Source organism: Ooceraea biroi, chromosome 8, assembly GCF_003672135.1.
Source record: "Ooceraea biroi isolate clonal line C1 chromosome 8, Obir_v5.4, whole genome shotgun sequence".
Lineage (NCBI taxonomy): Eukaryota > Metazoa > Arthropoda > Insecta > Hymenoptera > Formicidae > Ooceraea > Ooceraea biroi.
The window spans coordinates 10,282,917-10,308,508 of NC_039513.1; the positions used below are offsets into that span (position 1 = coordinate 10,282,917).

General features: G+C 40.7%; 1 protein-coding gene and 1 non-coding gene across 2 annotated transcripts in view; both read right to left on the minus strand.

The window, feature by feature from the left end:
• LOC105275562 overlaps positions 1 to 25,592 on the minus strand; it is a 46,288-nt gene that overhangs the window by 16,449 nt on the left and 4,247 nt on the right. Inside the window, exons 2-7 of the mRNA XM_026972012.1 lie at positions 8,012 to 8,236; positions 7,039 to 7,161; positions 6,013 to 6,021; positions 4,617 to 4,904; positions 3,442 to 3,852; positions 2,711 to 2,935 (exon numbers count right to left, since the gene is read on the minus strand). Coding sequence (XP_026827813.1) covers positions 2,711 to 2,935; positions 3,442 to 3,852; positions 4,617 to 4,904; positions 6,013 to 6,021; positions 7,039 to 7,161; positions 8,012 to 8,216 — 1,261 coding nt within the window. The 5' untranslated portion in view covers positions 8,217 to 8,236. The remainder of the gene's footprint in view (positions 1 to 2,710; positions 2,936 to 3,441; positions 3,853 to 4,616; positions 4,905 to 6,012; positions 6,022 to 7,038; positions 7,162 to 8,011; positions 8,237 to 25,592) is intronic.
• Trnaf-gaa lies at positions 7,376 to 7,448 on the minus strand. The gene has a single exon. It is a non-coding gene; the product is annotated as a tRNA-Phe (tRNA).

Consider the following 25,592-nt stretch of genomic DNA (forward strand, 5'->3'; position numbering starts at 1 on the left):
ATCTCTCGGTAAGCTCAATCTTGACGATAAATACATAAGAATGTCTCAGTCATCGCATGCAACATGGAAATCATATTTTTGCCTCTCAATATTGTGCTTCAATAACTTGAGGATAAAAATAGTCGTAATCGTCCTCCAATCTGTAGATTCACAGATAAATATGTTCCATATAGGAACTCTCTCAAACAACTTCCACTGGACCCGAATAGTTTACACCAATACATCTAAAATTTGTAGTGCATTCGTTTGAATCACCATCTGGTGCTTTTCTTTTTCTCCTTCCTTGCATCCCCTTCCTCTTTCTCGACTTCTCTCTCGCGAAAATTTCCTTAACTTTTACATACTACCGAAACTTTGCGGCTCATGTGTATTTGCTCGGTGTAAACCTGCATTCATCTAAATTACTCCGTCTGAATCTATTCCTCCGCGTCTTTCTGACAAGTCTTGCGGAACTCTTTCGGCAATCGTCCGCGACGTATTTTAGCGTCGAGACAGGACGGTTGACGCGTCGCGTTTCACCGATACACTCGGAAGTGCATTCATTTAAATCACCATCCCGCTCTCCCCTATCCTCGCACCTCCTCGCCTTCCATCTTTTCTTTCCTCCTCGCGTCATCCGCCTCTTTTCTCCGCGCCTTCGGCGCGGCGCGGTGCGCGTTATGCTCGCATGACGTAACACGTGTGGGCACCACGCACCGGCACGAGAACCGTACGCGCGGTGTGCTAGCCGGAGCGCGGATGTGTCAGGACCAACCGAGGAGAGGGTCGAGACTCTTTCGAACCACGCCTTGTGTTTGCGTCGCCATGCGTGCCACGCACCTCCTACTTTAACGAGACTCTGTCTGCTTGCGTCTCTCTTTCTCTCGCCTCTCTCTGTTTCTCGCCTGTACGTCTCACCTCGCCTCCTCCTCGCTCCTTTCCTCTCTTGCAGTTTCCCTCGCGACCAACCAACCAACCAACCGGTCCTCTCTCGTCTCGCACGATCTCGTCTCTCACTGTCTCTCTCTCTCTCTTTCTTTCTTTCTTTTTTCGTATATCTGTCTCGCTCGTCATCTCGCTCTCGCGTTCTTTTATATCGCGCGGTTATGCATGTTCCTCTTTTCCTTCACCCCTCCGTCTCACTTCTCCTTCCTCCCTCGACACTTGCGCGCTTATCAAAAAAAGCGTTGCACCGCCTTCGTATTAGGCGAACGCTGTGGCAGTCCTTCATGCGGTTGCTGAAAAATGTGATTATGCTGATTTGGGGGGGGGGGTATTACGCTTTATCTTCGACTTGGTCCTTGTCCGCGGTTTTCGCGCTAGGAAACGACGATGTATTCTACGTTTTGAAAAGCGCAATTATCTTGATCTTAACAATGTTATTTGTATTGTACATCTTATCAAGGTTTTCGTATTGTAAGACTGAAATCCGCATCTCTAATTATTGTCTGCAAACTCTTTTAGCACTTTTAACGGTAGGAAGAATGGCTGCGACAGTTTACAAGGTTCTAGCTCTATGTAGACGATTACGTTTTATTTTACGTATAAAAAACAACTTGACAATGAGAATTGATCAATTAATTTGATAGATGAATCTGAGAACGGCGAATGCTAAGTACATGACCGTGTACGATTTCTTAAACTTCCATCCAAAATATCACGACATCTCGCAATCAGCTCATTGAATGAAATTTACTGCTTCTCTTGATTTTCTTTTATACAATTCCTAAGCACGACCTATGTTAATATTATCAAACGGCGATATCATTTACGTGCGATTTAATTTCGAATGCTACATATAGTCATTGATGAAATTTTTCCTTAATCGCTTCAAACAAACATCTTTTCGCATGCTAGTTATAGCTTGACCGCGTTTTATTTCGTAAACACACAATCAGAGCTTATTCGCGAATTTCAGACATGTATGTTTAACAGTTACAGCTTATATTTACTATAAGATGTATCTGTTCTCTTAAACTGAAAATTATTTCACAGTATTACGTCCTCAATGCATTGAGGACATGAGTGAATGACAAATATGCGAAATTAGCGAAAAATGTGCTTGGTTGAAATTCAAATAATATTATTAGATTTCTAAATGGTCATTTATATTGGTATACTGACAAGATTGTGCTGATTTGGAATCATATCACACAAACATGTACATCTTACTTCATATCATGAAGACAATGTACGTACATACACAAAAGTTTCATTTATATCATCTATTAGATCAATCATAATCTGTCGCATTATTATTAGAAAAGATATATTTGCAAGGATGTCGAAGATGTCTTCATCTCGAACAGGTTTTTATCGGGCTATTATTGCGAATGTTTTATTTTCGAGAGTTCGCGAAAATTCTGATGCAAGAGATTTATGTCCTAAGTACATCATCACGCCATGTACTCATAATGTAAAGTTTCCATACAATTTTCATTGTGCATCTGCCGCTAAATACGGTCGTTGGATTCTCTCTATAATATTCACGCGGGCACGAGCATTGTGTTCGGACGTATAAAGCTCATGTTAGTTGCACATGCAACGACATATGCGACAGAAATACGCTGCAAATTCAATATTCTGGATGCATTTCTAACATTAATTAATCGGATCACAGCGGTCGAAACGCGCTATATGCCGAATGTATATCATATTATTATTATGTGAATTATTATTCCTTTTTCCGTTCCGTATAACATGTAAGTGAATAAATTGGGGCTCGACTTACCATTTTCGGACTTGGGTGGAACGGGTTCAATCTTGACAGAGGTAGTGGTGGCGTGAAGGGATGTAGAAACCTCGGCAACCTGACAAGGCACCGAAGCCAAAGGCTCCCTTTTTACCGTCAGGCTAGCACCGCTATTGTTAATACTACTATCCTGACCATTCCAGGACGAAACGACAGGTAACGTTCTGCTGCATCCCACGTCTGAATGCACCACCTTTGTCTTGCCTGCAATCAGTGTGTGGTTTCTCACTCGCTTGGTTAACGTATACAAAAGTAATTTAAATAAAATCCTTCCAGTCAGAACTACGTGCGACAATAAGCAAATTTAAGACTTGAACGTTTTGATTCTTTTTCTTCGATTGTCAAAGCTGTTCGACGATCATTAGATAATTAGATGTCGGCATCGAGATCTCAGAAATGTAGAGCTAAACTTTATGAAAACCTCAAATAAGGAATTCGAAACTAGAGTGATCTAAAGGAACCTAAAAATTTTGGTGAAAAAAGAAAAAGGAAGATAGAGAGGAAGAAAGAAGGAGAATCAACTTCGGAAATTCGAGAAATTGAAAAATCATGTCCTTAATGATTCATCGTGTATCTCTACAGTGTTTGGAGATCTCAAAATACGGCAACTTAAAAACAGAATCAGATCTCGTCGTTTCATATCTCGAAGCGCGAAGCGTTCGCGCGTGCGGTTCATGCGGAAAAGTCCAAGGAGAACGAACGCAACGTACCGTTGCTGTTCCTGCAGAGGCACGACGTCCTGGTCGATTTGTTCTCCAGCTTCACCGGTTGGCCTTGACTGGAAAGGAAAGCCTCTCGTTTCTTCGTCGTGGCAGTGGCTTGAACGGTGGTCTGGTTGCCGCCGCCGCCACCACCACCGCCACCGCTGCCGCTGCCGTGTACCACCATGCTGCTGGTCGTGCTGCTGGTGTTGGTCAAGCAAGAGGAACCGTTCATGGTGACGGTACATCCTGTCGCCGCCGCTGTTGCTCCTGTCGGGGAGTGGTATTCCTGCAGGAGAACGCCCGTTGTTGGCGCGACGCCGTTCGTCGAGTTCGGCGAGGAGAAGCTGTTGATGGTCAGCGTTGGTGCGCTGCCTACCAGGGACAGTTGGGGCGAAAACGCGTTCTGGTGGAGGCCACCTTTCGGAAAAAGAATTGACACACGTCAAGAGAAAAGTTATATGTTCTTACCGTATATCTTTTTCCTGTCTATCTATTATTCTGGAGTGATTGCTTTATACTGCGATGCAAATGTTAGTAACGCGATGTTTTTCCGGAACTATCAGTTTTCGAAATAAATTTACACCGATATCATAGTATCAAGTGACGAACAATGGGAGAATTTTAAACATGAGATGAACACAACGGCCTGTGCTGCTTTTGCAGTGTTTGATATTGTATCAATAATGTAGAATGATTTAAAATGAAAACATTTCTACAGATACAGTCGAAACATAGCAGCGAACACAATCGGAAAATATGAAAAAAAAACGCTTCTATATTTTTTCAATCTCTCTCCGACCTGTTTCCCGTGCTGAAAAGGCTATGAATTTTCGTTCACATAATATAGACGGAATTCATAATATAATTCCCTTAGGTGAACAAATGGAAATATTTATTCTAATTGATCTTCTTATATTTCACGTTACTTCTTACTCATCAAAGAGATTTAATTGGGCAGATTTCACAAATTTCGGTTAAGATAAGGCAAGAAAATTAGAAACAATGTTCATTCGAAGAGTCTAGTTCCGAAGGAACGTTGAATTTCGATGTATCGCATTACACCTACGTGTTAATTTATGCAGGTTGTTGAAAAATTCCCGAATCGCCGATATTCCATGCCGCGTGGCTTCTGAAACGCGGCATAGATTTTTTCAACAGAAAACGCACGAACGAGCTCTCACCGTGATGCAGATGGTGAAGTCCGGTGAGATTGAGGGTGTGCTGCGTGTGCTGCGTATGCTGGGCATGATGGAGGCTACCTGCCACGTTAACACCAACACCCTGCAGACTCAGGGCCTGCTGACCCGCGGCGGCGGCCGCGGGCGCCAGATTCGCCAAATTTTTAGCCAGCAGTTCCAGCTGTGTCACGGGCACGGGGCTGTAGGGTGATCCCGGCGGGGGCGTGGGAGCGCCCCAGGTGTAGCCACCCACCCCTACTCCGACCGCCGCGGAAAACACGCTCTCTGAAACTAGAGAATCCGCCGTCCGATTAATCGACCCGCCCTTCCGTAGACGAATGTTAGCAGCATTCGGCAAGCCGGCGGTGTAAGAGAAATACGGTATTCCGTACACCAATATTTCGATGAGGAAGATGCGAGTAAACTGAGTCCGGTTAACGGTATGGTAACCCCAGGCAGTGGAGTTCTATCTATAACGTTTGCTGTTTTTGTAGCGAAACTTTTATATTAAATTGCGAAAGCATTTTCGCTTACTTTCGTAAAACAGTTTAACACTATTTCAAGTGCAAGTATGAGTTAAAACTTTTGAACATTTGTAACAGTTTGATGATGTTATAAGATAACAATAACAAGAAAGATAAATACCTAAATTGTTGCTCCAATTCAAATTATTAAAAGATTATGGTTTCACGTACTCTTTCTTTAAAGCAGCAGCATTTTTCATTTTTAATTGTGGACAAGATATCAGATTAAAGTAGTTCTTAATGGCTATTTGAATCCTATGTTTCGTCAATAATTCGAGTTCTATATATCCTAATATTTAATACAATTATTCAAAAACTTCTTTAATTCGCCAGTAAATATATTAACAACTTGTTTATTGGTGACCAAACTGGTAATACAATTGAATATTAATTAACAACAGGACGTTTCGACCATAACTTTTAGGTCCTTATCAGTTTTTAAGAGTTTTTAATACACTTAATTAGCTGGATATTTTAATGAACTGAATGTATTCTCCATGGAAAGAAGAGTATACTGCTGATTACATACTGTTGAGTGATTAGTGTTTCCACAATCTGTTTTACAAGGAAAACGCATAATTCTCGCGAAAGAAGGCGTTTATCAGCGCGCGCGACCACGCGATATATCTTCGACAGCGCGCCGCGCCATTGCTAGGACTATTGATTTTATCTAAATGCGGATACGTATTTGCCTATGCAAATTAATGTGTGAAAAATATCTCATTGACATCTAGAACGGCGTGCGAAAGTGGCTGTCATTAACGGATACATCGAAAAGGGCTTTTCTCTCAAAACACACTTCTTCAGAATTTTGTGTATTTTGTGTACAATGACTTCATCATGTTTGTCTTATCAAAGCAGCAGATCGCACTTACCTGTTCGTTCTACATCACATCCAGAGAAGCATGAAAAATAACGTTAAAAATTAGAGATCACGAAAGATCGAACTTCCTTGAGAAAAAATGGCTCAAGATTCAACGAGAAGCGCACACTTTTTTTTCTCGGGATTACTACCAATTAGTAAACTTTGTATAGCGCTCTCTCGATGTGACGCACGGAGCCCTTTCAGGTTGCGCGAATCCCTCGTCCAGCCCACAATAGAGCAATTATGCAATTAAAACGACGAACTCGGGGGAGGACTTGGAGGAGTTGAAGAAAAACGCGCCGATCCAAATAGAATTCCCGCGTGTGTCCAGTCGTCGTAGACCTTGCCTCGCCTTCTCAGTCCCTAACAACCTCATTGTTCGAGGTGTAACTCAAAACGAGACTCCACAAAGCGGTAGTAGTAGATGGAGAGCAGATTCAAGAGAAAAAAAAGGGAACGCACGAGGACACGTCAAAGGCTCGATTCTCCCTCCTTTTCCAAGTCTTATCAAAAATTGAATCTCCAGTCACCGACAAAATTTCAATTATCTGAGAGGAGACTCATCTCATTCATAATTGCGGTTGGAAAAATCCGCAAGAATGATGAATTTTAACGTTAAAAGTGATTCCTTTGATCGCTTAGCGCTTTTCAAACTTCTACGTATTCATTTTAGCCATTAACAAAATTCTTATTAGATAATACGCAAGAAAAAATTACTTATTTATTGTTGATTCGTGATTCTTAAGCTCAATTCGTATGTAACGCATGTATGGAAGCTCAATTCCAAACATGTTGTTTAAATCGAAAATTCGTCGTAGAACCTGTCATTAAGAGTCTCGAAAGTTTCCGCAACATCATCCCGTATGTTGCAAAATACTATTCTCAACAACATCGCCGAACAGATAAAAACGATCACGTTACGACGATACTTACGTTTCTGCGAATCTAAAACATGCAAAGTGCTCACGGCAAAAGTATCCTCAAACGACGCGGCCTTCGAAGAAAGTAAAGTGGAGGAAGTCGTTGCAAAACTTACCCTTGTGCGTCGTCGCATGATAAGCCCGTGCCGGTGGTGGCCCGGGGGTGGCGGGGGGGGCGGCGACGTAACTGCCTCCGCCACCCCCTGGGAATAACGAGTACAGTCCGTAGCGGTTCGCACCTGTAACATCGTCAAGACGCCAAAAGATTAGCAATTAATTCAGAATAATTAACGACATGCTATTGGATTACAATGGCATTTAAAAGCCCCTGCAATTACAGTAAACATGTGTTTACTCGATAAAAAAATCAGTAAATATTTGTTTCATCTTTAAAACTTAATATCTTAGAAAATATCGTTTAAAAAAATTGTTAAAAAAATGACAAAAAAACTTTGCCGAAACCCGGGATTGAACCGGGGACATTTAGATCTTCAGTCTAACGCTCTCCCAACTGAGCTATTTCGGCTCGTGAGAAGCTACTTGTACACCTCGAATCCACGCTATCCAGTCGATAAAGATGAAGCGTGAATGACCTTTGATCAATAGTGAATATTGCATAAGAGAGGCAGCATTTATTCTATATGTGTATATCGAATAACCTGCTCCCGTAAAGTAGAGCTATATTTTCCATCGAGATGAAAGGGACTTCGTTTTAGAATAAAAATTCAATTGAACACCTTGTTTTTTCGATCTTCGCGAACATTTAATATTTAAATATCTCGATAATTTGAAGAAGAATTATGATCCTCGAATTAAAAATCGAAATAAAGATTGCATTAATCGCAGTCTCTCGGCATACTTTTACAAATAATCCTGTAATTCAAAATTCTTTGGGGCAAGCAAAAAATCATTCATCATCGACATCACTGTGGTCGGTTTCTTCAATACGTAAATAAAGAAATGCGACGTCCCATTTAGAAAGAATATTCAAGATATGAAACTTGATTGTTTTCGAAGTTCAGTCGAATCTTCGAATCGATACACCATTGAGATAATAACAATAATTGACACATATAGCTTAATGCGAACCTTGATTGTGAGCGGGCGCAGGCGTAGCAGCTAGAGGTGGTATACCCTGGGTCTGTTGATTGGGAACCTGATTGTGCTGCGCAGGTGCTAAAGGCCATAGGGTCGTCGTGGCGGCAGCGGGGCCGGTTGTCTGCTGGGCCCGTGCCACCGTGTCCCCTACGGAACGATCCCCAGTCCCATTGTGGGCCACGGGAGGGACCAACATCGAACCACCCCCTCCCGAGGCTGTAATCAGAATATCGAAAAAACACACGACATTAATCTCAATTTCAAGCAAATGTGCGGGTAAAAGATGTCGGTGGAAGCTACGATCGATTGTTCGGAGTATCCTATAGATACACGCGTGGTAGACATCAGGGCGTTTAAGGTCCACGATGAAAATAATGTTGTGTGGCAGTGCTATATATGAGCGAAAACTTATTTCTATTCTTAAATTATCAAGTCAAAAGTATCAATGCAGTTGAAATATCGATATCACGAGAATATCGATATTTAATATTGTTATCTCGAATAGAAAACGATTTCAAGAAAAAGAAATTTCAAGAAAAGTCCTGCTTAAAAAGGATTAGAAGGGTGAAAGGGATGAAAAAGAAAGGACGTAGGGAAAAGACAAAAGATAAATGATGATGATGGGAGAAAAGGAGAAATGGCGATTAAGAGGAGGTAAAATCGAGATCTCGAAACGAAGAATATAGAACGGCTTCAATGAGCTGAACGAGGAAGAACACGAAGAGGAGCACACGAGCAGGAGGAGGGTTCCGTTTCGTGGCGGGTGGATTAGGTCGGAAGGAACAGTGGAAGGGCGCGAGGCAGGAAAGGGTAGCAACAGGTCGGCAAGCATAATGTAGTCTCTTAGATATACAGGGTGACGCGCTTAAGGGTGTGCGAGCGGCAATCGACGTGGCTCGATATATCCGGTTTCGAAATCGCCAGTTTAAATACCCTTTAACGCCGCAATTCCTCAGTTTAACAATTCGCCAATAAAAGAAGATATTATTTGTCAACGTATCTGTGAAGTAGATTTCCTTATACTTTTCTACCAATAGTGAGAACAAATATGTAAATTGTAAATATCAACATATCTGCAAATATAAATCAATTGCTATTAATACATTTGCCCTTACTCTCGGGACAAAAAACCCTAATGCACGAGGTAATGAATGAAGAAGAGCGAACGAAGAATGTGGATTAATGCGCAATTTATTACGGCCGCAAAGTAAAAGTTTGGCGCCGCCCAAGATTAATTTCCGGCTACGCCCACTGCTTTGTACGCGTGCAACATAACGGCGTATTAGTCCGAGTATAATGAATACCGCGCACTATTTTCACAGAGAAAAACAGCTATGGCGTTACAGTCAAGTTACAAGTACAAAGTTAATCACGATCCTTGACGCGCCCTCGCGTGCGCTCGGTCATGCGTGCACGCGCGCGCTTACGCATAAACGCTTACGCATACTTGGAATCGCATACTCGCTCTCGTTACAGCGTGCGCGCGTGCAATAACGACCAACCGCCAATAACCTGTCAATCCGCAAGTATACACCGTGAAAGGAATATACACGTGGCGTGGCGCCCGCCGATGATCGCAAGAGTGCGAATTATTATGATCAACCACTTCTTTCTCACGTGCCCTTTTATGGCGACACAGATGATAGAATATTTCAGCGTATACCCTTCTTTTTCTCGTATATATTCTTCTCGCGTGTATGTCCTGCTAAGATTTAAAATCTTATATTTAAACTACATTCGTATACGCGGTGCTTAACGCATATGTGAACGCAAATGAGAGACTTTACCCTATAAATGAATAAATTTGCAAAATATTAACAGCGTAAACTGCAACTGTAACTGTAACTGTACGTTTTTATATGCAGATTACTCGAAATTCTCCGCGCGATCTTTTATTCATATAGATTCTTTAAACTAATTTGGAGTCTATATTTTTAACAAAATTATGGACGAATAAAAATTTCTCGGAGCCTAGATTTTAAGGGTGTGGATTGATCTGGGGTGCCTTATATATTTCTAAAAATAACTAGAAAATTACTTGTAACATTTTAACAAAGCGCTCTCACGCGCGTATAAGCTCCTAGGAACTTTCTTCACGCACTCGATCATGCCATAGAAATCTGGCCGCGTGTTTTACAAACACCCCGTACGTACGTGTCAGCATGCGATAAATAAATGACGGTGACGAAAAAGCCCGGCGTGCAGCATGCGGAGGCACAGAGGAGGCTAGGAGGAGATGAGTTCCGAAGGAGGCGAGGTTCCAACAGCGGCCTAATTTTTCATTTCCATCGCTCCCGCCGCTGGCAGCGTAGTGGCCGGAGGCCGCGGAAGGGTGGCAGAAGGGTGGAGGGAGAAGGGAGAACAGGTTTCCAGGTCGATAGGGTACCTACGTGGGGCCCTATAAGCCTCGCGTATCTACCTGACGTCGCGAGCCCTCTACGCGGAGGGAAAATGGTAAACAGGTGCTCGTAAAAATCTGACACCTCCAACTTTCCTCTTGTTCTGTCTTCCTTCCCTCTCTTGCCGCCCCCTCTTCCCGTAAGTTGTTGTCCCGGCGAATTGTAGATTTTAGACTACTGCGAGCTTTCTCGTTGGTAACTTTATATCGCAACCAACTAAAACTTGGCATTTTAATTATTATAATTAATTTGTGTACAATTTGTGAGACGTGATATTGAGCCACAGATGATCGAGGATTAAAACCTCTGTGGAATCTTTCCCGTTTCGTTGTCTCTCTTTTCTAAGATCGAAAGTGTGCAGACTATTTCTTTCTGTTTTCCCTATCCCTCTGTTATCTTAAAACACGCGCGTTTATGGTTTTTTCTTTTCCAATACTTCCACATCTCTTGCCTGTTATTCATCAGTTACGTGTTTCTTGCATCAGTCACGTTATTACTCGCGCTAAGAATGATCGGAAGGTGATAGTCAGTAACGGCCAAGATTGACGTCTGCTGCGGTGTTCGTCGGTCCATCAAATTTCACCCCCACGACAACGCGAATGAGGGTTAAGGAGTTCTCGATATCTCCTTCCTTCTTTCTCCCTCATGTGTGCGCGAGTCAGGGGTCGTGCACACTCCGCTCCGCCGTCGGTGGGTCGATATATGCAGCCCAGGCGATGGGGAAGAGGGTGGCCGGAATTCCCGCGCGCGCCACCCCCCTACGCGACATGATGGGGGCGACCGAGCCGAGCCGGCTGTCATTTCCACACACAGCCCCGCGCTATTCTGAGAGCCGAAATTTCCGATCTCTAACAGCGAACCGTGTGGAAGACGCCGTTTTTACTTACAGGGCCCCAACAGTGAACTTCAACTTCACTTTCTCAAATGGAATCGACAAGTTCGAAAAAAATTAGATTTAAGAAAGAAAATTCAGTGCTACTGTAAGTTCCGACGTTGATGATACGAAAAGATGAACCTTTACGTTAAAGAAATGAATACTTGATGGGTAATGATTTTTTAGCGCCGCTATTGTACCAATTTGTTCATTTTTATCTACTACTTTATTCTGATGTGATTAGAAATGCGCTCGAGACGACCGGCAACGTTTGTCGTGTTCGAGGCCATAAACCAAGGTCCGACGGCCTGAATCCTGAAGGCCCCCTTAAGCCTCTTTAGGTCTGAGAAGGGAAGGCTCAGTCCGAAAGGACAGGTTCTCCGTCCTTCTTCAATGCCTCTTTTGCCATGTTTCACCAACGCGTTTCGGCTTCTTCATCGGTCCTCCCAAACCGTTCGGATCTGGCATTCGCTGATAGTGTTCACTGCCACAACACCTGGCTAACGGAGCGAACAAAATTCTTCAAACATACCTATGTACTGAAGACACTTTTGAAAAGGTGGAAATACAGTTTCTTATCTGTTACATGAGATAACGAGACTTATTGCCGATTATTATGTACATTCGAGGATTCAAATCATTTTCTCAAAAATTTTACTTGTTGCTTGATGGAAATTAAGGAAGAGCAATCAATGTAGCGAATTTAAAAAGATCTAGTGACAGGTGTCGAGAAGTTTTCCGGAAGAAACTTCTTAAGCTGAAGAAACGAGAAGGAGACATGCCAATAGGAAAAAAGAGTAATAACAATCGCTAAGGAAGACAAAGAAGGTGCGATCGAAGAACAAGACAAGAAGCCAAGAAAAGTGAAAAAAGGAGGAGAGCGAAAGAGAGGGAGACGCGAAGAACGAAACGAGGGAAAAGGAGATGCAACGTGGCGAGATGCAACGAAGTGGGAGACGACGAAAGATGAAAAAAGACGAAAGAGACTTCGTCTTAGAAGATAGGCAGAAAGAGATAGAGGGAGGAACTCACCGAGCGAGAAGACCGAAGTGGGGAAGATCGACAGAGAGAACGAGGATACAAGTAGCGTAGGAGAAGGACAGGTATACGAGGTGTTTAAGTTAGGCACTACATTCCAAGGTCCCGTCCCTTCTTTCATCCCTTTCCTAGAATCAGGGTCCATCAGTAAAAGCATCGGCATAAATGATGAATTTTGTGCATTCAGATTCATCACTCATTACTTATCATGTCGCATTTATCATCGTGTTAAAGACAGTCGAGATATTTTCATTGAGTTACGAGATACATGACTCTGAAACCATGGTTTTCAGGCAACGCTTTTGTGCCTTATAGAACCCAAAAGATATTCATACTTTAACATTATCTTTCTATCTTATTGTCATTGCAAGTTCTCTTTTCATGTTATCTTGTGTTATCTGGGCAGCAATAGCGATTCTTAAATGAAACGATACCAGAGAGAATATCCGTTAATGCTTCAAGCGTTGCTTTAGCACAAGCAATTATATATTACACTTGCATTTCCTTAAAAATTATGTTATTTGAAGAAAATTTTTATTGAAGGGTATGTTATTTTACTTTTTACGATATTGCTTTCTATGTCATTCGTATTATTTTTCGACCAATTTATTACGAACAATGAATGATGTTTGACAACTCGAAACAAAAAATGGAACATTATTAATATGCGAGTGCCTTTTAAGAAAGATAGTATCAGCGTACGTATAATACGGCAGTGTCAATATAAAATTGCGAGTTTAAAGAGTTATTTATATACGTGAGCTACTCCAGAAAAAGTTGGGAAAAGTTGGAAAAATTGTGCATTGGTAGTCAGCTCGTCAAGCAATTTGCATTCCAGCTGGCTTTAAAGAGAGCCGAGAGAGTGGACGTCGTTCCGGAATTTCGCACGCTTTTCCATTTACTCTCTCGAGTTGTTGAGGATCAAGGATCAAGGATCCATCCGTGCGATTTTCCCGCTAAAACTTTCACTTGGATGGGAGGGATACAGAAACGATCTCAGGTATTATTATCTGCTAATGATTATGCGAAGTCTTGCTCGCGATACTTGTTCTTAAGAATATTCGACAGTTTAAATCCAAATCAATCAACAGCTCTTAAATCAATCAACTGCTCTCAATACAGAGATTCGTTACAATCGATATTTTATATTGACAGGAAAAATGAAAGATATAAAGATAAATGAGAATCTTTGAAGTAGACAGCAATCTTATAAATATAGTAGCGACAGAAATTGAAGTATAAGTTAACTTTTACTCAAGATGTTTAAGAAAAGAGAGAAGAAGAAACTAAGAAGAAGAGAGAAAACGAATATAAAACGCAAATTTTAATTGTTGGTAATATATACACGATAAATTTCACGTGGAACGGTTAAACGTAAATTTGTAATTCCATTTTCTCGGAACTCACTTTGAGTAAGTTTTACGGAACATGTTCTTCAACGATATTGTATACTCCCCGTATTTTCTCGAGGAGTTTAAATTTGGTGCTCGCGCCTGGACTAAATCCTAGAATTTCCGTTATACACATCTTTCTGCACTTTGTATTATTCCTGCACCCCGTTAGTCGTTATCTACGACGTAATCCGCGATTGCCGCTATGCGCTGTGCGCAAAGGCACGAAAAGCTTTGTGTTTTCGGGGCTATGGCAAACAAAGTGCGCCTGAGGACTACGGGGCTTCCCGGGGCAGGTCGCTAGGCAACTGGCGCCCCACCATCGTCCGCGGTACGATGCCGCGTTTACGGGGTGTACCCGAATTAAATGACTTCGTTCTACGGAGGTTCGTGTCCGCTAAATACATAATCGCACGCATTGCTGCGAGAAAGTACGCTCTTGTAATGCCGATTAATGGGGTGATACGTCGGTTAGCCTCAACCACCATGGTTCAACCGCCCGTTCAGAGTCGGTAAGTAAGAAGGAAAGAAAAATAATGCCGGAAAAGTTAGCATTGACAAGTGAAACTGGAACGAACAGCGGTGACCGCCTACCCAATATTGGTCACTTATTTTCAAACATGCTGCGATTGTACTTTTTTTCGTTTGTTCCAACATTCAAGCCATAGCGCGGGACTCTTTTTCACGTGGCTATGTTGCATGTATTGATCATAAATAATTGACTATGAAGAAACCAGTATGTTTATATACTGCAGTGAAGTAATATCTACGTTGGAATTCTATTAATGTCAAGTAAACGACAGGAGAGGAGCGAAATTGCAGTATTCGTATAGCCACGTAGATCTCTTTGATTGTCACATTTGATCTTGACGTATTGATACTTGTCGAGGGGAATGGAGTAATTTCCCGAAGTTATGCTCTTATGGAGAATTCGCTGGATGAACAAGAAATACTGATATTTTCGCTCTTTTATCGAACGATACAACTGTTTCGACAATCCCAATTTTATACAGTTCAGTCGTTCCATGATTATTGACTTATCCATCAAAAGCGATTAAAAGTAATGAAACTCAAGAATCTATTATTATTTAGGAAAAGAATAAAGAACGGGAGAAAGAGTGAATAACGATGTATTTTGAAAACGCATTAAGTCAAGAAATAAGTTCTTGTATCTTTTGATATTTATTATACATATATTTTTTACTGTTTGCATCATACATATCATTACATGTATGTATTTTTCTCTATCTCAGATACTAAATAACTGTAAAAACTGTAACAAATCAACTTTTTGAGTTAAATCACTAATTTGCTTTATCAAAACTGATTTGCAAGGGGCGAACTTCACTTCGTTATGTGCGATCGCCTAACTTCATTCCTAGCCTCGTTTAAGACCAATCGAACAAGTCGCTCTATGTTTTACGTCGGTCCGACATAGCCTTGGCACCAAGCAGGCAAGAGATCGCGGTGTCAAGTTTCGGCAGGGTTCCGCCAGTACAATCACACGTTAATGGTTAATTCTGGCCTACTCCCATAAAGCCCCGCGGGTTCTTAGGAGCGCTTTTAAACTATCGGGCCCCGTACGTCGAGGAAATTAAAGTCCCTCGGACCGCTCTCTTTCACCGCCTCCCCCCTTCTGCTTCTACCCGCTGCGACTGGCCGCCGTCCGTAAATTGGAGTAAACTAGACCTAACCTAATCCGAGTGCCAGACCTAACGCAGAACCACGGCCACGATACATGTATGACAAATAAACGTATGCTCCGACTTCTCGTTTCTAACGCACGGGCGAGACCGATGCCTTCGAGATTCTAACGATGACGAGGAGCCCTACTACATACAGAGTGTCCCAAAAATCTCGATTTTCGTTCAAACTCAATATAAAATTTCAATATACTTTCTTGAAAAAAGAGAAAAAGAACAAGTTGGATTTATCATGGTTTTTTGATGTTCAATGTTTAATGTCTCCGTAATTAAGTCACCAATTAAAGATCTAAAGAAGGAAGTTCCACTCGAGTGTAAATGAATAATAATGTTTTACTATTTAATTGCGCTTCGCTTTAGTCGCTTCTAACGCGAGAAACCTCTGGTACTTCCTTCTCGCGCGGTTGCGAGAATTTTCAAACGTCCGAGTAATCTGCCGTCAAAATTCAAACGCGGTTAAGGATCGCAAATTCGAAGTCGTGGCTGAACGTCAAGTGTGACTGAAGAAAGAGCGCGTCGCAAAACCGATTGATCGGCCCGTCACGACTTCACGGGTCACCCCGTATATATGCTCACGCGGCTAGAGAGATGGGTGGAACTCTCGTATCTGCGTGTCCGCGCGCCGCGCGCGTTCAGATATATAGGAAGTGGACGAAAGAGTAAAAGAGAAAGAGAAGGAGAGAGATCTGTCTTTCTCTTTCTTTCTCTCTCTATCATCCGGCATAAAGGGGATATACATGCGGGTCGGTGGCGAGCAAGGCCGACGGGCTCGTAATAGCGCTCTATCGGCTTTAACAACGAGTTTCAGAGCGCTTTCTGCCCCTCCCCCTCCACCCTCACCCCCGCCCGCCTGCGTCTAGCTCTTCCGCCCCCTTTGCCCGTCGCCCGCCTCACCTCGCGGTCCCTCCTCCACCTTCGCCGCCTCCTTTTCTTGCTTGGTGTCTTTCTGAATTTTTCAGCCTCCTCCCTCCCCTATTGCCCTTCGTCTCGAACGACTTCTCATCTGCTTCTTCTTCTACTCGAGGTGAAGTTACGTTTCTTTTCCTCCTTCGATGTTTTTCACTATCGTTCTTTCGCTCGCTCCTCTCCTGTTCTTTTTTCTTTCTTCCTTCTTTTCCCTTTCATCTCACATTCCTCTTCTCTCCGCTGCTCTTCCCCTCTTCGCGCTCCTCAAACAAGTGCCGATTTATTATTTGTCGTGTAATACGGTGTATTTCGAGTTTTCGCTCATCTGTGACTTTTCGCTGCACATCATAATCGCAGAATTTGAAAATCGGTAGCGAAAAACAAAGCGCGCGCGCACACATGTACCACAAGTTGCATTATACATCATTACCACGTGTGCATTCGTTGATATGTTCAACGAAACATACACGTTTGACTATCGTACTCGAAGTTTGAAAGAGAAAAGTTGACACTGCGACAATGTAAACTTCGGTCTACCCACCCGCGAAGACAGAATATTCGAATCACTATTGCGACTATTTGTGCAACATCTAACGTGAAGCGATTCTTATTTATTTTCTTGGTAGAATTTAACTGTGTGTGAACATTGAACTGCATGCTATATGAATAAGGGAACACGTATTTTAGCTGTCACAGGCAGCATCGAAAAGAGACAAAGTGAAGTCTTCTGTCAAGTGTCTCTATCTTTTTGTCCGAGTGAGGATACCGTCATGTGCTTTCAGCAGCTGTACTTCAACATCTCCATATGATCCCTCATGTGTTTCGGTGTGTTTGTTAAATAAAAGCCTAGAAAAGGAAGCAATTTGGCACAGTCTGAATTAAGAACTCCGTTCCTACTTCTGCGCAATCGCGGGTGTTTTAGAATTGTCACATTTGCGCTTCCACCTGCAAAGTTTTCAGAAGAATTTTAACTCTGTACAGTCATGTGATAATGGTACCAACTTTTTAGATAAAGTTTGAAAATGTCATCTTTTCAGGAAAGTTTTCATTCATATAAATAGTGAAGAACGCAATAGCTTTTCGAGCGGCGGTGGTGTCTCGACGTCAATGCGAAAAACGGAAAAGCGTCTTTAGCGTTAACCCGAAAAGCACATCCGATTACGGACATTACCACCCTATCTGCTGTGCTTGCCACGGCATAGTTAGGCCTTATCAGATCAACGTAGCTACGAGTAGCGTTCGCACAGGTGTGATCGTGCGCTGGACATGGCAAGGAAACGCAATTTAGCGTTATCTCGGAGGCCTTAGAATCAAATTATATCAATTATATCATTTGTCATGATTTTAAAATTTGTCATGAAAGATTTTTAAAACGCTAGAGATTGTTTGCTCTTTAGCACTTTGCAGAAAGATAAATGTTAATAGGATATTCAAAATTCTACATTAAAAATTTTTTCTCTTATTAAATCTCATTTCTGACTTGTTTTAAATTTCAACAAAATATGATGTTACTATCGATTTTATTTAAGAAACTCTATTTTCATGATTTCTTACAAACAAAATGGTAATATCTATATAAACAATTTATTTGTGGAAAGATTAGCGTCGCTCAATTTATTCGGTAGCTAGAACAATAATCGATGACAAAAATGACTCCAGAAAAAAATATTCCATTCGAGACACGTCGTCGCGAAGTACGAGAGAACGGATGAACAGGGTTAAAACGATCCACGATCGCGGGAACGGTCGGTTGCAGGGGGAAAAAAGATGGCGCCAACGAGATACACGCATTTCGCACGCTATGCCATCGATGTGAGATAAGCGCACAACTAGGTTACTCCACGCAGTTGCGCCATTCCACTTAATTGCTCGACTTGGAACAAGGTAGAGCTCTCCCGCCGGTGAATCGACGGCGGCTGGCATAAAAAGCATAAGCATAATTAACGAAAACGTATACCGGATTCTTAACGATGACCAGACGTGTCGCTGGAACTTTCTGCTTTTTGCGAAGCTACTATCAGCTTGCTAGTTGACGGATATTAATTATCGAGATTGGTCTGCACTTGAACATTAGTTCAATCTCTTTGACCAGAAAAGTTAAGACTTTAATAATAGGAAGAGTATAATCAAAATCATCGAGACAAAGTAATCCGAAAAACAAATAGTTAAATAGTAAATAATAATAGTTAAATAATAAATAGTTAAATAATACTTTCTTCTCGAAAATTTTGCATGACCGAAATCTTCTTCAGTTATAACAATTTACACGTAAGGAGACCAAGAAGTTAATTCGTAAATCTTCTGAGAATCTTGCGGTCTCTTTTGAAAATCTTTTGAGATTTTCCAAGTTTCTCGAATCCTCTGAGATAATTGAAAAATTATAAAGCTTTCCGGCCGTAAAGATCGTCGAAAGCATCCGCTGTATAAGTCATAGTAGTTAGGAGCCCCTTTTTCGCCGGCTCTGTCCCCGACTAGAACCAGGCCCCGCTTCTCGCAGTCTGCGCTCACTCCCTTCTCTCCCTTTCTCTGTCTCTCTTGCCCTCACAGCAATGCGCGCGAGCGCACGCTCCAGCGATATCATGCTGCGATATCTACTTTTGTTGCATGCCTGCGCTATCTCCATCCTGCCCCTTCCCGTTCTCTTCCCGGCCGTTCTTTCTCTCTCCCGTTCGTTCTTTCATATTCTCTCGCTTCGTCACGTACAGGTCAATCGTTGCTGGGGCTCTTTCTGTCTTTCTCTTCCAGGTCGATAGAGTAAAGTTTTAGTGCAACCACGTAGCTCGACTTGGATGCACTTGCTGTTTTGAATGAAGCAAACACGGCCACTTAGGAGCGTAATCGAAGATTAATTCTGGCAAGTGTGAGCTTTTATTTTATTAATATATAAAACAAGATTGCATTTTTTTATTAGTTAAGAAATTCGCAATTAAAGTCTCAAACTTGGATAGATAATAATCAATGATCAACTTCTTTAACTCTATTTTAATCATTTTACACTGTGTTATTCTGTGAAGATGGAAGAATCTCTCGACACCGATGTAGTCACCGAACTTTTTTTGCGACATGTTCTCCAAAAATTTGGGAAACGTTTGTAATAACGATAGCCACAGTTGTCTCGCCATTATCGTTATTTTTACAAAACCTTTTAGAAATATCTCCAAATGATGAGTTTATTCTCAAGCTTATCTAAAAGCTGTAAGCTGGCCAATCCGAGCGGCTATTTGTCTCGCCCCTTTCAAATTTTGCCATTGTACTTGAACTATACCTCTATCGGTTTTTCAGAGAATGTTCTGTACTGCTTCAATGCCGTATATTGGACAATGCCGACAAAAATCATCATCAATTATCATTGTAACAAAACTCGCGGCGTTTTTCTCACCAAGTAACGTTCCAAGGCTAGTACTGTGGACGGTGTAAATTAATTAATCACGAGTTACAAATTTGCTCTACTCCTTTCCACGTTATACCACTATCTAGAATATAGATGAAGAAGTCGATGAGACGAGGCAAGCAAATTGATTAATCGATATTAATGTTGAGATATTGTAATGTTGAGATATTGTAATTAAAATTGCAATAACTCAAAATATTTTATATCTTTTCCCATACAACTTTTACCCAAAAGATAAATCGCTATTAAGTATTATGATGTTCACTTTGATTTGATCATTTTTCTTTTGCGTAGTATTATTCAATTTCTTCATCCTCTTTTCATTGCTTTAATTTTATGCGCTTTTCTCGACTTTAATAATTGCAACAAAGGTCCGCGAAGGTCAGAAAAGGAAGTTTATTAGTTGAGGAAACTCCGAAAACTTTTGAATTTCATGTAGCAATTCGGTTTTGCGCGCTTCCTTTTCCTCTCTCTTTCTCTTTCTCTCTCCTCAATGTTTCAATTGGCCGTGAATTTGAGAAGTATACGAGCCGGAACTTTCAAAAAAGCGAAGAAATCAGCGTACAGAGGTACAGCGTACTGTCGACGTTGCTTGGAAGTACGATAATTGGCTGATATTTTCGGTTTTACGGGGAACAACAAAGCAGCTGCTGCTGGTAAAGTAAGTAGTTAATCGTTGTTTGGGAACGACAACGGCGGGAAGACGAAATCGAGAAGACGGACGTACTTATCTGCGAGAACGACGCAGCGGCAGCCAACTAACTGACGTTTCGAGAAAGTCAAAGGAAGGGAGGAACAATATTATAGGGTAGGATCAAAGGAGTGATGGGGAACAACGTGGTAGAGGAGGCAGAATAGTGTCCCCTAAATGATTGACGATCGGCCCAGGCCAAGAGAGTGGTCGAAGGATATGCTGCCTCGAGTGCTTTCCAAATGTTCTCTCGCGGATTGTACTTTCCGCTATCCCACACGGCGAGAGCTGTTAGTAGCCGGATCATTAAGAGTTCTATTTTCGCCAGAAAAAACTCCGACACATTTGTTAGGGTCCATTTGGGCCCGCAGCACGACGAATGTGAAATAATTGTCGACGCGTTCGAGAATGCGTGATATTTCGGTTTACGATATCTGTCTCGTTTTCATAAATAAGTATCACAACATTTGTTTCCGAAGTATCTCAATCGGATTTGATCTCGAATTAAAGACAGGAGGTATCTTATGCCTTAATAGTATACTCGGATTTAATTCAATGATTTTAGAATTCTCGAATTATCGAATCCTGGAAAGAGACACTTTCACTGTATTGGAGTTTTTATTCTTCTTTTCTTCTCTTTATTATCCATAGAAATTATCACGTCATGGAGATAAATTGCAAATTATGAAGTAAAACTTTGCGCCGAGCTTGCGATGTGCTAAGCTCGCTTTTAAAAGATTTTCCTAGCCTCTTAGTAGAAGAGAGATTAACTTGCCATCACGGGTAGGAAGATCGAGCTGAAGGTGTCGGGTGTTCGCGGTGCGAGTTTATTGCAAATACGTCGAAAGCACTGCAAAAAACGGGAGGCCGAGAGGCGAGCAGTGGTCATGCCGGTGTTAAGTCGACCCGGGCAAACAGGAAGCGAGACTTACGTCATGGTCTCCAACACAACTCGGCTGACTGCGTGGCTTGAGTCGGTGACTCTAAAATCAAGATCAAGACGGGCCGCATAGCTTCCATAAATTTTACAAACCGCTCGCGACCGAACGCGCCTGAACGCAGATAGCGATAAATATGTATCTTATCATAGAGGGTCCAAACGCGAAAGGTGAAATGTCCGGAAGAACATGATCTTCCGGTGATTTCGTCACCGATCGTCTTGCTCCTAGTTTAAAGAGTATAATGATTTCTCTTGCGGAGCATTCCAAACACAATCATTACAACTGGACATTTATCGCGCAGAACTTAGATTATGATAAGCATAATCAAACGATCCTAAAAACAACTGCTTTCGATGAATCATTTATACTCTTCAATATTTGTGACGCGTGTAATTAAAGTTGACATGCGTTTCTAGATAATATATCGCAACTTTAGATAATATTATTCAATATTAAAATGTCATATAAGACTAGCAGCTGAACTGGCTAACATATCCTAAAGAAGTGATAAAATAAGATCGTTGAAAAAAGCTGAATTTTTGCGGAATAAAGCGTCCATCTTTTATATTAAGAATTAGCTTGAAATATTTTACTCGCCATGCTTTTCTATTTTTTTTAACTGTCCAATTTTAATAAAATTTTAATTCGGAAAGAGAAAAAAGTCACGCTCAAAATATTAAAGAATCCACAGAAATGTATCTTTACAGAGATATTTATTTCAATGTTTTTCCGCAATTTAATTAAAGTATCGCAATTTTAACATAAAATATAATCAATGTATAAGAAATATGATATTTTCCATTATGCGGCAGGAGCAAAAAAATCCGCGCTGATCGTGAATCTCGCGAACCTGCTTCGCGAGTCTGATAGGACAAAATTTCGCAATACGGCGCTAAGACCGCGGGGCGACCGGTTCAAGGCACAAAGGAGAGGAGGCCACATCTCGCCCTCTCCTTCTCTCCTGTTTTCTTCTTTTTCTCTCTTTTCCTCTCGCTCTTTCCTTTTCACGGCACTCTCCAGCGGTCACGTCATTCAATAGGAACGAGGAGTACATGAAATGCACTCGCGACGCACTGGTCCTACACACGTGATGTGCGTAGGTAAGAGCGTAGTGGTCTCCCACTCCTCTCTCTCTTTCTCATCTACTTCTTCTTCCTCGTCACGCCTGTTTGTCTTTGTCTCGCGTGTGAGTTTAAACACGTGCGCGTCCGCTCGTTCTCTCGCCCGCTCGTTCCTTCGAAGTAGGCGCTTACTAACGTGTGAATCCTCTTATAGATCATTCGAATCACTTTAGATATTGTATCACTATTGTTCGGCAAAAGCCAAACCTTGTGAAATTGAAACTTCGAACACATTTCTAACGCATTATTCTGAACAAAATTAATGGAAAGAATCCGTAAAATCTCGTGTTTACTTCACAGAAATTTTCACATAAAATGATTCGCAAGAACGGTTGAATCTGCAACAATTTATTCTTTTAATTGATGATTTATTCCTTCGTTATCGGCGATCCGCTGACATCCTACTGGCGATTTCTTGACTTCACCTATGTCGCAAGTTCGTCATGACAAACATATAGAACTTGTAAACCGGCAGAACCGATATAGTATAATTAATAGCAAAAAAAGAACCAATAAGATTAAACATTGATTACATCACAAGTTACGGTATAAATCCGTTTATATATATACAATTGAGGCTGACTGCCAAAAGAGAAATCAAGATTCAAAATCCTTAAATAAAAAAGGAGAGCCATACAAAAGAAGCAGAAGAAAAAAATAACTCAGTCTTATTTTATTTTATGTATATAAATATTATTTTTTATATATTATTATAAATATTACATTTATTATCGCACGATACGTACCATTTTTGGCATATCTATTTAAATTGTAAATTTAAATTAATGATATCTTCGATCGAGATTTTGAAAAATCTTGTTTCTTATGTTTCTCATTTTATTATTGAACTGAATTGAAATGAATGTTTAAGCACAAGATAACTTATTACACCTTTGTCATCTACATTGGAAAACGGAATTGTTATCCTCGCGCGTTTCGCGATGGCTCGTTAGGTACTCGTCATTAATCGACGACGACGATGAGACGATCGTCGTCCATGGACGATTTCTGTTCTCGTATTCCGCGAAAGTGCACTTCCCGACTGCTGCGCGCATTAAGGAGCGAGCCAGGCAAATGTACGTGATTCGTGACGCGTCTATGCGAACCACTCATCCCGCGCCGTGCGAGACGCCGTGCGGAGTTCTCCTCCGGCAAAGTAGGCGGAACATTGTTCGCACGCACCTCGACGCCGGTCCACCACGACCAGCGTTCGTAATGAACACTCGAAATGATAGTCGTCAAAGCCAAATAAACGGCATTTTATCAAACGATCGATACAGTCGAAACAAAATCTGTGAGCGAGCAAAGTATTTTTCAGGAACTTAATCCAAAATAATCACGATAATGTAGCTGCAATTTTTGAAAATCTTCTCGATGTATCTTGTTTCCTTTTTAAATAATTTTATTTTTAGAAACTCCGGTTTAGAGAATATTAAGGCAATAAGGAAACAATTTGTTTCTGATGCATTTTTATTTTGCTAAAAGAATATCTCACTGAAGAACTTTGTTAGACCCTCCACCGTATAATGTTGCCTTAAAGCGACAAACCGGTTTCTCATATTTTCCCCACTTCTTTTCCTAATCTCCGTGTCTATGTAGTGCAAAAAAAGTACGTGGTAGTGTGAAACAATCTTGGCATAGATTTACGTGTGCATTAGTTTACATATATTAAAAAATATAGCTATATTAATGATTTATCAAAATTTGTGAAAAAGCATCTTCTTATATAATATCCTCAATCTTGCTTAAATCTCAGAAAACTGTCTTGTTACTTACGTGAACATTTTTATGCAAATCTTATTAAACGTCTATCAATATTTCGTAGAATTAAGTAATGCACGAAAAATAATCCGATCGAATTTTTGTTTCTTTATCTCTTCTGTGTAATTACTATGTATGTTGCAAATGACAGTAATTACCGAGGCGTAAAAACACGAAGAACTGTTTACGCCTCCTGTTATTAATATTTAGTTATTAATATTTATTTGTGATGTCTATTCCGCGCGAAGTTCATGACGAAGTTCGATCGATGAAATTCGATTGTTCGATTCTCGGGAATCAATTTAATATTAAAATCATTAAACGTAGTCATGCAGACACAGAGGCGGATAAACATGTAGTCAAGCAACATTTTCTTGATTTATGATAGCGCTAATCAATTAATAAAATTATCAGTATTACATAACAATCATACTTAAACCGGAAATGATTGAGGCTAACGTGATTTATATGATTTAAAAGTAAAATATCATTTCGTTCTAACGCAGAAGGGAAAATAAATTCTGCTTCGCATGCATGCGCTTTTAATTAAAAAGCATAATTATATTATTGAAAAATTCTTGATCGTGAAAGAAAGGAAACAGTTCATCTATCATACCCGATACATTAATAACGATAATCCCATACACTAAGATCGATGTGTCCCATGAATATATCTGATTCTTTCTGATGTGACTATTGACAATAATTAATTATTACGTACAAAGATATTCTGTTTTAATAACAGTAGTATAAAAAAGAATACAATTCTCATCGTTTGAAGCAAGATTCTAGAAAAAAAACATGATATAACGAAAGAATGTATTAAATACATTTACGGCATTTTCACATAAAAAGCAACATTATTAAAGTGATTTATTATTCATACCAATAACGAGAGAATACAATATTACACAAATTATAAAATATACAGCCCGCATGAATTCCTGATATTTTCTGATCAAACGAAATGTTCATTTTCCTATCGGGACCAATTATAAGACAAGATTTTAAAGGCGTTTTCCGTCTCCGTTAATTGTAAGTTGTAATCTGCGAGAATTTATCTTACGAATCTTTTGCCGACGGTACGCATGTGGTTTTGTGAAATATGATATCATGTGAATCGTTGACCTGACATCCATTTAATTCATTTTTAATAAATTAGTTTTCTTCTTCGAGTATCTCTAATAAATATTGTAATTCTCGGTTTTACTCAAAACGGCGATGTTATCTGTGCTTTTGGTGAAACATACAATATAATGCAACACAATATATTATTAGCTAAAATGAATAAACGAACCAGTTATTTCCATTCATACTCTAAGTTCTTCCTAGTCAATAAAATCTGCATTTTGATAA